This window comes from Oncorhynchus masou, chromosome 29 (assembly GCF_036934945.1).
Source record: "Oncorhynchus masou masou isolate Uvic2021 chromosome 29, UVic_Omas_1.1, whole genome shotgun sequence".
Taxonomy (NCBI): Eukaryota; Metazoa; Chordata; class Actinopteri; order Salmoniformes; family Salmonidae; genus Oncorhynchus; species Oncorhynchus masou.
The window spans coordinates 69,475,941-69,489,830 of record NC_088240.1 but is presented as its reverse complement, the minus strand read 5'-3'; the positions used below and the strand labels follow the sequence as shown (position 1 = coordinate 69,489,830).

At 42.1% G+C, this 13,890-nt stretch overlaps 1 protein-coding gene across 3 annotated transcripts; it reads left to right on the top strand.

Moving 5' to 3' along the window:
- The first annotated feature begins 1 nt into the window (after position 1).
- Positions 2-11,609, top strand: LOC135520410 (importin subunit alpha-6-like). 3 transcript variants are annotated; one of them, XM_064945964.1, is made up of 14 exons: positions 2-176; positions 1,303-1,430; positions 1,656-1,757; positions 2,155-2,254; positions 2,624-2,718; positions 3,080-3,211; positions 3,710-3,798; positions 3,978-4,077; positions 4,279-4,442; positions 4,522-4,600; positions 4,759-4,884; positions 7,997-8,124; positions 8,329-8,507; positions 9,067-11,609. In XM_064945964.1, exons 1-14 carry the CDS (start codon positions 173-175, stop codon positions 9,252-9,254), a joined length of 1,614 nt encoding a protein of 537 aa, XP_064802036.1. In that variant the 5' UTR covers positions 2-172; the 3' UTR covers positions 9,255-11,609. The 3 variants fall into 3 exon arrangements, with proteins under 3 accessions (XP_064802036.1, XP_064802037.1, XP_064802035.1); XM_064945965.1 differs by lacking the exon at positions 4,759-4,884; XM_064945963.1 differs by lacking the exon at positions 2-176 and having other exon boundaries at positions 1,281-1,430.
- Positions 11,610-13,890: the final 2,281 nt, after the last annotated feature.

The window sequence follows — 13,890 nt, the reverse complement described above, 5'->3', positions numbered from 1 at the left end:
TTCAGTTTGAGCTGATTGATTTGACGTCACTGGTTGTTGATCCAAGGAGGGTTACTGGGAAATTTTAAGCGATACAAGACGCCATATTGCTCTCAGCTGGACTCGGGAGTTTGCGTGAAGGAAATAATAATACCTAGCTACACCTAGGCGTTTCTGACATTATTCATCTTAAATGGGTAAGATCAATACAATCTTTACAACCTTTTTATTGTTGTTTTCTTTTTTTATCACGAATTATCTGGCAATTTGGCATGACGATGGTTGCTAAACAAGAGAGACCGGAGAGGGGTGTGAAGGAGCTAGTTAGCTAGCTAACGATGTAGGGAGCTCAATCTTAAAAAGCTGTGCTTTGGGTCTAATGGCAGTTTAGCTACCATGGCCTATTATAATTGGTTTTACAGTTGATTTAAGTATTTTTTTGCTAACGATACGAATACGGTAGAAGGTATTTGAACACCATGTAATTTAATTAACACGAATAATGTATTAGCTAGGTAGCCAGCTTGCTACTATTAGTTGCTGTGTGCTAGGCCAGTGGCTCCCAACCTTTTTGGGTTATTGTACCACCAACTGAATTTTGCTCTGCCCGGAGTACCCCTGAAGTACCCCCTCATGCGCATTTTACCAGTAAGCCTAAGGTCTCGTGAGCCTTCTCAAGTCCCCCCTGTGGATAGGCCAGGTATCCCTCCCTAGGCCAGGGGTCCTACTAGGTAGTACCGCTGGTTTGGAACCACTGTACTAGGCCGTACTGTACTACTAGCTAGAGAGGAACCCGGTTTCTTGCGATTGGAGATATCTAGCCTGGAAGACCACTGATTTTCCCCCAGAAAATACAACAAGCAATGTCAAAGTGACGCTGTCAGCAAAACCGTGGTTAATGTTAGCTAACATTCATTATCTAGCTCATAGCTAGCTGGTGTGCTTGTCATCTTTATCTAGCGAGCCAGGAATGGCATTCTTTGACTCACTAGCTAACACAAAGATTACTAACAGCTGATGACAGCGAGCGAGAAACATTTGGTATTGTTACTTTGATCACCAGTCTTTTTCATCAGCTGTCAAACTGTCACCCCAACTGCTGTTTTCGCACATGGCAGGGTTTGTGTTCAAATCCCCTTTTGGCCAACAAATCCAAATTCACATCGAGTGATTTTAATTTATTTGATTTTCCATTAGCGCCTATGTTAACAACAACATTAGCTAGCTAGTCAGTTAAGTTTGGCTGGTTGTGGCTGCGGTGAATTCACAAGTTTGTATATTTCATCATTCAGTATAACATTATGTTTATCCTTATTTCCCCAGACGAGATGGCAAGCCCAGGGAATGACCGAATGAAGAGTTACAAGAACAAAGCGCTGAACCCACAGGAGATGCGCCGGAGGAGAGAGGAGGAGGGGATCCAACTCCGCAAACAGAAGAGAGAAGAGCAGGTAGGGTGCTTCTAGTTCCTACGCCTGGACCACTGAATCAGCTACTCTCCATTCTGTGGAGACAACCCTAATCTCATCCAATTTGACCATGTAAATGCCTTTTGAATGGTAAATCTTCTCCAGATATGAGTCATTTTTTTATTGACCTGTTATAGTTGTCTTTGGTTTGTTTGGGTTGTAGTGAGTCAGTGTCCTACTAACACTTACCTCTCCCTCTTCCCCCAGCTGTTCAAGAGGAGGAATGTGTGTGTGCCCTCGGGCGACGAGTCCATGTTGGAATGCCCTGTCCAGGACCCCGACATCAGCTCCACTGCACCAATCTCAGGTGTAAGTGACCATTACTCCAATTGTCCCATTGTCTTGCTCTCATGGTCTACACTCTGCACCGAAGGACTAGTTACCTGTGGAAAGACAATACCATTACTCCATAAAATAAGTACAAATCATTTTGGGGGTAACAGAAGATTGTGAAACCCATGGTTAGTTAAGTCTTTCCTCTCCAGTATCCAAAAAAGACAAGAGTTTTTGGTTTTCAAATCAATCTATGATTAAAACTAGATGAAGGTCATTAGACCTAAGTGCACTTTATGTGATAAACCGGTCACGTGTAGCACTACATCGCTTCCTCTGCATTGTGTGTATAGGGTCAGAGTACATGGTTTTGTAAGTCATTCACGTCTTTATGTATGTTGGTGTGTGTGTGTGTGTGTGTGTGTGTGTGTAGGAAGGTGTCATAACTCCAGACATGATCCAGATGATCTTCTCTGAGGATCCAGACCAGCAGCTGATCGCCACACAGAAATTCAGGAAGTTACTCTCCAAAGGTCTGTGTGAATCATGCAATTCGTAACACCCCAATTCAGGGCTCATGCCACCTGTATTATTTAGGATATGTCTCCATTGGGACCCAATTCCCTATTTAGTGCACTACTTTTGACCAGGACCCACTATATAGGGAATAGGGTTCTGTTTGGGACGGGACATAGTTTGGTCTTGTATAGTATGTTTTCTCAACAACAAAGATGGATTGTTCGTGCCAAATGGCTGCAAGTAATGCCTTTGTTGGACCTGATGCTATTCCCTCAACACCGTATTGGAGTGTTTAAGCATCACACATTTTCAGCCATGAACCATGATGTTTTTAAGCTAGTAGTGTGATGTCATTGTCATGCTCTCTTCTCTCTCCTTATCAGAGCCCAACCCTCCCATCGATGAGGTCATTCTCACCCCAGGGGTCGTCAATAAGTTTGTGGAGTTTCTCAAGAGGAGTGAGAACTGCACTCTTCAGGTTGGTCAGGTGGCTGGGTCTCTGTCTGTCCGTTAGTTGGATGTGCTGGGAATTCTTGGTTTGGTGTGTTAGAAATCAACAAATGTATTCACTACACAAAATGACACTAACAGAAAGCTGTTGGAATATATGAAATTATGTCAGATTCTGTAATATTATATCACATCCTGTTGGCATTAGTCAGTCTGCATGAAATCTGTATTGTATTGATCCCTGTCAAAAGACGTAGCTAGTGAACTTTCCTCTGCCCCATTATGACACTCAGTCAATCGTAACTCTTCAGCCTGTGTATCTGTCTATGAGGGCTTGTACTATGCTCCCCGTGTGACCGTGGTGTGATGTGTGTGTGTGTGTGACACAGTTTGAGGCAGCCTGGGCCCTGACCAACATTGCCTCTGGGACCTTCCTGCACACCAAGGTGGTTATTGAGATGGGAGCCGTGCCCATCTTTATCGAGCTGCTCAACTCGGACTACGAGGACGTCCAGGAGCAGGTGACTGAACAGCCTGGGGGGGGGCTGAAGCCCTGGGGAAGAGTTGTAGCATGATGGGACACTAACACATGGGTCACAGGGATGTCTAGCAGGAGTGGGAATAAGTTGTCATGGGATTTGACCTGCCAAGAAGATTCTCTCTGAATAGTAAACCAGCTATTTTTGCATTCCCTAAATATAAATGCTATGACTGCATTCTGATTCTCCACCCTTCTCCCTGAAGTTATCTCTTATTCACTCCCCTTCCATGGGTTTTAACATAGCCAAATACTAAGCAATCCCAGCCCGATATGGTCTTAGCTGTGCGGTTATGTAGCAGTATATGGTATGGCCCTCCAAGCCCAGCTCTATATGGTGCTGATGTTTGTGTGGAAATATAGCCTAGCTGCAGCACTGTATAATATGGCTCATAGCTGCATGCAATATAGCTGCAATGTTACGGAATGGCAATATGAATGGCTGCTGGTTTAGAGGTGACGAGTGATTGGTGTATTTCAGGCCGTGTGGGCCCTGGGGAACATCGCCGGGGACAACGCAGAGTGCAGAGACTACGTTCTCAACTGTGGCATCCTGCCCTCCCTACAACAGTATGTGTGTGTGCGAGCTTGGTTGTATCAGTCTGTAGGCCCATGTCGTTTTAACAAGGAGAAGTAGAGTTTCATACCATTACCTAATACATTGTATAATCAGATTAGTCAGGTTTAACAGTTTAATTGCGGTCAGAGAAACAAGGTGTACTGAGAACTGTTCTTCCCCCCCCCCGCAGGCTGCTGGCTAAATCCAACCGTCTCACCACAACTAGGAATGCTGTATGGGCTCTGTCTAACCTGTGTAGAGGGAAGAACCCCCCCCCTGACTTCACCAAGGTAATGGGGTCTATTCCCACATTGCCCAATCAGATGACAGTTCTAACAGTCCAACAGATCTCTCCTGTCAAAGGCACAAACCACTCTGGGATTTTGACTAATTTCTCTCAAAGCCATTCTCTTAGCAAAACCATTATCCCTCTCTGTCTTTCTTCCTACCCCTTGCTCTTTTCTTCTTTGCTCTCTCTCCTCCTCCCCCAGGTGTCTCCCTGTCTGAGTGTGCTGTCCAGGCTGCTGTTCAGTAGTGACCCAGATGTGTTGGCTGATGCCTGCTGGGCCCTCTCTTACCTGTCTGACGGACCCAATGACAAGATACAGACCGTCATCGACTCTGGGGTCTGCCGCAGACTGGTGGAGCTACTCATGTAAGTACTACTAGACACATACACACAATAAATTTAGATGTTGGTGCACACTGACTGTGGTGTTTTTGGTCTTTCCCAGGCACAGTGACTATAAGGTGGTCTCTCCCGCGCTGCGTGCTGTGGGAAACATAGTGACAGGCGATGACATTCAGACTCAGGTAGAACTAGTTCATTTTCTTGCTACCTCCCAATGGCTTTGTCTCTCTTCACCCTGATGTGTGTGGAGTTTTGATCCTTCACATGGTCCTAGTGGTGTGTGTGTGTGTGTGTGTGTGTGTGTGTGTGTAATCTTCACTGAGTGTGTGGATTGTTCCAGGTGATTCTGAACTGCTCGGCATTGCCATGCCTATTACACCTGCTCAGTAGTCCCAAGGAGTCCATCAAGAAGGAGGCCTGCTGGACTGTGTCTAACATTACAGCTGGAAACAGAGCACAGATCCAGGTGTGTGTGTGTACCTGTGCTTGATGGTAGCACGTTGTAGAGGTCGACCGATTTAATCGGAATGGCCGATTTTAATTAGGGCCGATTTCAGGTTCTCATAACAATCGGAAATCGGTATTTTTGGACGCCGATTTAATAAATAAACAAGTATTTTAAATAAACAAGTATTTTTTTTTTTTTTTTTTTTTTAGGCAAGTCAGTTAAGAACACATTCTTATTTTCAATGACGGTATAGGAACGGTGGGTTAACGACAGATGTTCACCTTGACAGCTTGGGGAACCAATCTTGCAACCTTACAGTTAACTAGTCCAATGCAATAATAACCTGCCTCTCTCTCGTTGCACTCCACAAGGAGACTGCCTGTTACGCGAATGCAGTAAGCCAAGGTAAATTGCTAGCTAGCATTAAACTTATCTTCTAAAAAAAACAATCAATCATAATCACTAGTTAACTATACATGGTTGACGATATTACTAGATATTATCTAACGTGTCCTGCGTTGCATATAATCTGACTGAGCATACAAGTATCTGACTGAGCGGTGGTAGGCAGAAGCAGGCGCGTAAACATTAATTCAAACAGCACTTTCATGCTTTTTACCAGCAGCTCTTCGTTGTGCGTCAAGCATTGCGCTGTTTATGACTTCAAGCCTATCAACTCCCGTAATGAGGCTGGTGTAACCGAAGTGAAATGGCTAGCTAGTTAGCGCGCGCTAATAGCGTTTCAAACGTCAGTCGCTCTGAGCATTCTAGTAGTTGTTCCCCTTGCTCTGCCTGGGTAACGCTGCTTCGATGGTGGCTATTGTGTTGCTGGTTCGAGCCCAGGGAGGAGCGAGGAGAGGGACGGAAGCTATATTGTTACACTGGCAATGCTAAAGTGCCTATAAGAACATCTAATAGTCAAAGGTTAATGAAAAACAAACTGTATAGAGGGAAATAGTCCTATAATAACTACAACCTAAAACTTCTTACCTGGGAATATTGAAGACTCATGTTAAAAGGAACCACCAGCTTTCATATGTTCTCATGTTCTGAGCAAGGAACTGAAATGTTAGCTTTCTTACATAGCACATATTGCACTTTTACTTCTCCAATACTTTGTTTTTGCATTATTTAAACCAAATTGAACATGTTTCATTATTTACTTAAGGCTAAATTAATTTTATTTATGTGTTAAAGTAAGTGTTCATTCAGTATTGTTGTAATTGTCAATATTACAAATACATTTTTATAAATCGTCCGATTAATCTGTATCGTTTTTTTTCTGGGTCCTCCAATCGGTATCGGCGTTGAAAAATCATAATCGGTCGACCTCGCACGTTGTTTTAAGTAGTTGTCTGAAGGATTTTATCGCTGAGTGTACAAAATATTAAACACCTTCCTAATTTTGAGTTGCACCCCCTTTTGCCCTCAGAACAGCTGTAATTCGTCAGGGCATGCACGCTACACGGTGTCGAAAGCGTTCCACAGGGATGTTGGCCCATGTTGACTCCATTGCTTCACACGGTTGTGTCAAGTTATCTGCATCTCCTTTAGGTATTGGACCATCCTTGATACACACAGGAAACTGTTCAGTGTGAAAAACCCAGCAGTGTTGCAGATGTTGACACACACCGGTGTGCCTGGCACCTACTACCATACCCTGTTCAAAGAAACTTCTTTTGTCTTGCCCATTCACCCTCTGAATGGCACCGATGCTCAATCCAGGGCTCAAGGCTTAAAAATCCATCTTTAACCTGTCTCCTCCCCTTCATCTACACTGATTGAATTGGATTTTACTAGTAACATCAATAAGGGATCATAGCTTTCACCTGGTCAGTCTGTTATGGAAAGAGCAGGTGTTCATAATATTTTGTACACTCTGTAGGTCATTATTGCTAGAAATGTCACAAGGTGCAGAGTGTTCAATTTGGCTGCTGGGGGGCAAGTAGACTGCGAGCTCTGCTAAAACCATTGACAACTACATGCTGTTTTCAATGGATTGTTAAATAAATGTTTACTATTTGGTTGTAATATCATCCTCTTAATGGTGGCCTATATTGAGAGAGATATCGGGAGGTTACCTTCACGGATCTGAAATTACATGACCAATTGATGTTTACTTATCATGACAAGCATGGTTACTTGTTTAACTCAGAGCTAAATGTGGAAAAATCTGAACTGTGTAGTTCTGACTATGCTCTTCATGAGGTTAAGATATTTTAAACGGCATTGTTACGAATCCCTTTTGGCCCGACAGTCTAGGGGGGATGGTAATGAGACTCGTAACATAACTCATGCAAATTATTATTGTAACAAAGGAAAAGTGTGAACGAAATAAGCACGACAACTGAAATCTACCGTCAAACTCTAGGTTTATTTATAAACACACGGTAATGGGGGGAGCAGGAAAAGGGGCTGAGCTGGACCCAAGGAAAGAAACAATAAGTATTCAAAAACACCCCTAAGCTAGACTAGCCTACTTTAACAACAGCTAACTAACTAACCAAAAATACAGTGGGTGGTCCGCCCAGTTCTAACTAGTGTATTTAACAAAGTTCACCTACAGGTAGTGTATGCCCATGGGCGACTTGTCTTGGTTTCCCCCTTTTCCACCAGCAATCAAACACAAACACCATAACCAAAAACAATACTCACAGGTGATGACAAAGTGCTATGAGGTGCTTAAACAAAAGAGAGGTTACGACACAAAGCGAGAGTGAAACACAGAGACCTACAGACATGGCATTTACAGAGAGATTGAGCTCTAGAACAAACAAATGATGGGGTTTTTAAACCATGGGGAAGGAACTGTGATAGGTTTAGGAAATATGAGGAGGTGTGTCTTCTGATTGATGATTGATTGTTGACTGATTGGGGAGTGATGATTTTCACCTGTGAGGGGAGAAGGAGAGAAAAGAAACACACACAGGATACACACACACACACAGGATAACTGTATCCGTAACAGGCATGAAAACGGCATGTAGTTGTCAATGGTTTTAGAGGAGCTGGGGGTCTCCTTGACCCCCAGCAGGCAAATCGAACACTCTGCACCTTATTGTGATGTTTTATTGACAACAACCTATTTGTGTGTGTGTATAATGTCATCTCACTGTTCTATCTTGGTCAGACGGTGATAGATGCCAACATCTTCCCAGTGCTGATAGAGATTCTTCAGAAGGCAGAGTTCCGCACCAGGAAGGAAGCAGCATGGGCTATAACCAACGCTACCTCTGGGGGCACTCCTGAGCAGATCAGGTAATAACGCTCATCAAATTATTAAATAGAACCGGAGCATCGTTTTGGAGACTCGCTGCTTACGCCAAGAATTCATGAAATTAATGGGAGTAGTTTCATGCTCGGCAAATGTTTTGTCCCAGTGTAGTAAACCTGTATCTCTGCTAAACCAAATTAACAAATGTGAATAAATGTCAATATAACACTGTCTTGCTGTCCCTGTAGGTACCTGGTTAGTCTGAACACCATCAAGCCCATGTGTGACCTGCTGACAGTGATGGACAGTAAGATAGTGCAGGTGTCACTGAACGGCCTGGAGAATATCCTGAGACTGGGAGAGCAGGAGGCCAAGCAGAACGGCACTGGCATCAATCCTTACTGTGCCCTCATAGAGGAAGCCTATGGTATGTTTTTTTACACACACACAACATAAGAGAATGGGACAGGAATCAACCCTTAGATGTAAGCTCAATTCTGTTTCTCCACCTTCTCCCTGAAATAGCAAATGTCTCGTGGATTTATAAGGAATACACTGACGTAAGGAGGCAGAGGGAACGATTGCACTCTTCAGGGAGAAGGAGACATGTCATTAGGCTATGGATAATCACTTAGCCAGTGGAATACACACTGTTCCACTAGATGGCAGTAGATATGTTGCTGTGAAGTGAATAGTGTACTCTGTAGTTATCTAATAAGTTGCAAGGACACATACTGCCAAATTTAAACAGCCATTAGTTAGTGATTATGACTCAGTATTGTCATGTGAGTCACTAAGGCCTGATATTAATTTGTGTGTGTCCACTGGCTTTTCTTACTAGCACTGATTTTAGCTGATGTCTGCTTTATTGAGGAAAGTTGTATTTGTGATGACTGTGTGGATGTCATACCTACCTTCGTTGAATGCACTGACTGTAAGTTGCTCTGGATAATAACATCTGCTAAATGTAAAAATGTCCACGGCAGGTCTGGACAAGATAGAGTTCCTGCAGAGCCATGAGAATCAGGAGATCTACCAGAAGGCTTTTGACCTGATCGAGCATTACTTTGGTGTGGAGGAGGAGGACGCTAGCATCGCCCCGCAGGTGGACCAGAACCAAGGCCAGTTTATCTTCCAGCAGCAAGACGGGCCCATGGAGGGCTTCCAGCTCTAACCACACCTTGACCTTTGACCTTCACCCCTCTGAGTATCTACTACTATCCCCCCATCACCCCAGAGAGTCCAGTCTCCATAGGGCTGTTTTAGACCTGAACTGATGACACTACCCCATCTCTCCTCTCTCACTGGACCCACCTGCTCCACCTCTCTCTCCAAATCTTCCTCCACACCACCCTATCTGGAAAGAGCGAGCATGAGAGAGAGAGAGACTGACTGAAAGACTGACTGAGGACAGCTCATTCTTAGTGTTTGAGACTTCCTGCAGCTGTATGAATATGAAAGAAAGAGTTGGCTGATATTTTGTCTTACTCCCTAAAATGATTTTATTTTATCATTATCATTTTCATTTTATCATTATTTCCTGTGATATTATTATTATAATACATTATTATTATTATTACGACACTGGTGTCTCAATCGTCCTCCATATCTCCTTTTTAAATGTGAAATGACCTCTTCAGTCTTCAAAAATAAAACAAAAGATATGAACACATGAAGCATTTGACTGAAGATTCTCTGGATTTCACCAGATAGTCCAAACTAGTGTCCTGAAGAGGTTTAGTGACTGTATCAGCTCATTTCCTCACTTGTACCCTTTGACCAGAGCTGAGAGAACAGTAGGCTACTGACAGCCTACTGTTTTCATTGGGAGGATGTACATTGTGTCAAGATGATAATGTGTGTATCCCAGTGACATAGTATTTAAGTTGGAAAGCAACTGCACATCTTTCTCTGGGGTCTCTCTTCAATTTTGAAATGGACTATGGTTGACCTGGAGATTCCTAATCTTATTTATTTACGTTGAAATGTCTTTCTGCTCATTTGAGAGAAAGATGGTCAAAAACTGTCATTATCTTCTCTCCACTCCTTGGCCCTGGCTGCAATATTAACGTTATAATAACATCAGGACACCAGTTGCATCGAACTGACCGCAGTAATGTAGATGCATTGTGTAGGGCAGCACTGCATGTAACTTGCTGCATTAGTCAAAGCGTTTAGCGAGGCTTATGCTCATCTATAACAATGTTACGGTAGGATTGACACAACGTTAGGGTGACGTTGAGTGTTCTGCTTGTGTGAGTGCTCCTTATTGAAGCGCCGCCTGCCAGCTACAGTACAGGACCAGACGGGTTAGGTTCAGTGACTAGCGTCTGTCGTGTGATGCAGTGTCTGTAACAATCTCCAGGTGAATAAAAACACAGGCTCTCAGAGTTCTTTTGTAGTTGTTTTTTCTTTCATCTCACCATGAGTTATTATGATGTCATGACATTTGTTTTGCTGCAGTGTTTTTGTTTAATTGGTGGTGGTTAACTTTGCATTGGACTTAACGCTATTGGACGTTGATAGAAAATGCTCAGTTGAACTCTAGTGCTTTGTATATTATATATACATGTAAGAAATTATATAGGGGAAAGAAATTCCTACTAATTGGAAGGGGTGATTTATTGCAGTATAATGTGTTTTCTGACTGAGATGCAGTAGTGTTGTACTTATGGTTGAGTCTTTGCACACTTACCTGTTGCTGCTTTATTCTGATCTTCTGTTGGTCATGTGTTTGTCTCCTCTGGTTCCCCTCACCTTTTTAGAACAGCTTCTAGAAAATGTTTTGTTTAGAAAGGCTTCCAGAACATGGATTGTTTAGAACGGCTTCCAGAACATATTTTGTTTAGAACTTCTTAAATGTGTTTATTTTTTTAAATAACATTTTTATATGAACTCTTGATTGGTGGAGGGAACCCAACATGGCTATACTGAACTGCTGAGCCTTTGTGTGTGTGTGTGACTACAAGCACAGTATTTCAGCATTCTACTTTTCTTTTAGTTTTAAACTCATCACTCCTGAAACCTGGCTATTTACTTTTGGCATGTTATGTTTTTGAAAATTGTAGATGCTGTATACATTTTGAGTACAATATTAATTGATCCTAGGACTTGGAAATTATATATTTACGTGAGATGGAAACAGTTTGTAGTGCTACATTTTGTCATGCACATTAAAAATTGTATAGTTTTCTAGTATTTCTCATGTTTGTACGATTGGATGATATTTTTGTTTTAGGTTGATTTATTTCTCCCTCATTTGGGAATAGTTTTGGTTTTGAAACCGAGGCTATAAGGACTGCTGTGGTATTCTGTCCAGAATCCTCTAGTTTAGGTGGTTACCATATCATGCAGCCGTTGTGGTTCTGTTTACTTTAACCCAATGGACCACAGGGGTCTGTGTGTGAAGCTGGACTCAACAGCTCCTCTCTGTGTTACTCATGAAGCTGTTGTCTGGCTCTCTTTTGAAGGGTTAATGTGGACTGTAAAATAATGAAGAATAAATAAAATTAAATGATCTGTTACACAAGGCCTCTTTTCGGCTGGAATATTGGGGATTTTGTCTTCGATTATGGTTTTAATGGAATTTATCTGTTCAATTCTTATGAATGAAACACACACACACACACAACCTTACAATAGACCTTGTCTAGCCTGTTACAGTTCCTAAGGGGGACTATTAATGACTGACTGCAGCTGATTTTCGAAGACTGGTCCTGTCCCTGTAATCAGAGCTTTGAGGTAACAGTGCATACGCTACATGGGGCATTAGTCCTATGTGTGACTGCTGGAGGTACAGTGCCTTCAGAAAGTATTTACACCCTTTGATGTGTTACACACTGAATTAAAAATGGATTAAATACCCCATAATGTCTTAAGTGGAATTATGTTTTTAGAAATGTTTACAAATTAAGAATGAAAATCTGAAATGTCTTGAGTCATTAACTATTCAACCCCTTTAGTTCTGGCAAGCCTAAATACGTTCAGGAGTAAACTTTGCCTAAGTCACAAGCATGGGCTCACTCTGTGTGAAATATTAGTGTTTAACAGGATTTGTTCATCACTAACGTATATCTATACCCCACACATACAGTTGAAGTCAGAAGTTTTACATACACCTTAGCCAAATACATTTAAACTCAGTTTTTCACAATTGCTGATCCTAGTAAAAATTCCCTGTTTTAGGTCAGTTAAGATCACCACTTTATTTTAAGAATGTGAAATGTCAGAATAAATAATAGTAGAGAGAATGATTTATTTCAGCTTTTAATTCTTTCATCATATTCCCAGTGGGACAGAAGTTTACATTTGGCCCATTCCTCCTGACAGCTGGTGTAACTGAGTCAGGTTTGTAGGCCTTGCTCGCACACGTTTTTTCAGTTCTGCCCACACATTTTCTATGGGATTGAGGTCAGGGCTTTGTGATGGCCACTCTAATACCTTGACTTGGTTGTCCTTAAGCCATTTTGTCACAACTTTGGAAGTATGCTTCGGGTCATTGTCCATTTGGAAGACCCATTTGCGACCAAGATTTAACTTCCTGACTGATGTCTTGAGATGTTGCTTCAATATATCCACATACTGTTACTCCCTCATGATGCCATCTATTTTGTGAAGTGCACCAGTCCCTCCTGCAGCAAAACACCCCCACAACATGATGCTGCCACCCCCGTGCTTCACGGTTGGGATTGTGTTCTTTGGCTTGCAAGCCTCCAAACATAACGATGGTCATTATGACCAAACAGTTCTATTTTTATTTCATCAGACCAGAGGACATTTCTCCAAAAATTACAATCTTTGTCCCCATGTGCAGTTGCAAACCGTAGTCTGGCTTTTTCATGGAAGTTTTGGAGCAGTGGCTTCTTCCTTGCTGAGCATCCTTTCAGGTTATGTCGATATAGGTCTCGTTTTACTGTGCATATAGATACTTTTGTACCTGTTTCCTCCAGCATCTCCACAAGGTCCTTTGCTGTTGTTCTGGGATTGATTTTCACTTTTCGCACCAAAGTACATTCATCTCTAGGAGACAGAACGCATCTCCTTCCTGAGCGGTATGACGGCTATGTGATCCCATGGTGTTTATACTTGCGTACTAATGTTTGTACAGATGAACGTGGTACCTTCAGGCATTTGAAAATTACTCTCAAGGATGAACCAGACTTGTGGAGGTCTACTATTTTTTTCTGAGGTCTTGGCTGATTTCTTTTGATTTTCCCATGATGTCAAGCAAAGAGGCACTGAGTTTGAAGGTAGGCCTTGAAATACATACACAGGTACACCTCCAATTGACTCAAATGGTGTCAATTAGCCTATCAGAAGCTTCTAAAGCCATGACATCATTTTCTGGAATTTTCCAAGCTGTTTCAAGGCAAAGTCAACTTAGTGTATGTAAACTTCTGACCCACTGGAATTGTGATACAGAGAATTATAAGTGAAATAATCTATCTGTAAACAATTGTTGGAAACATGACTTGTGCCATGCCTAAAGTAGATGTCCTAACCGACTTGCCAAAACTATAGTTTGTTAACAAGAAATTAGTAGAGTGGTTGAAAAACGACTCCAACCTAAGTGTATGTAAACTTCCGACTTCAACTGTACAATTATTTGTAAGGTCCCTCAGTCTAGCAGTGTATTTCAAACACAGATGAAACCTCAAAGACCAATGAGGTTTTCCAATGCCTTGCAAAGAACAGCACCTATTGGTAGATGGGTAAAATTATTAAGTTATTAATTACACTTTAGGTTGTGTATCAATACACCCAGTCACTACAAAGATATAGACATCCTTCCTAACTCAGTTGCCATAGAT

Excerpts from the sequence above, each read along its gene's own strand:
- LOC135520410 (XM_064945963.1), top strand. The coding sequence starts at position 1,281 with ATGTTTATCCTTATTTCCCCAGACGAGATGGCAAGCCCAGGGAATGAC. Across the intron at positions 3,212-3,709 it reads ACGAGGACGTCCAGGAGCAG|GCCGTGTGGGCCCTGGGGAA; the intron begins GTGACTGAACAG and ends GGTGTATTTCAG. Across the intron at positions 4,443-4,521 it reads AGACTGGTGGAGCTACTCAT|GCACAGTGACTATAAGGTGG; the intron begins GTAAGTACTACT and ends GGTCTTTCCCAG.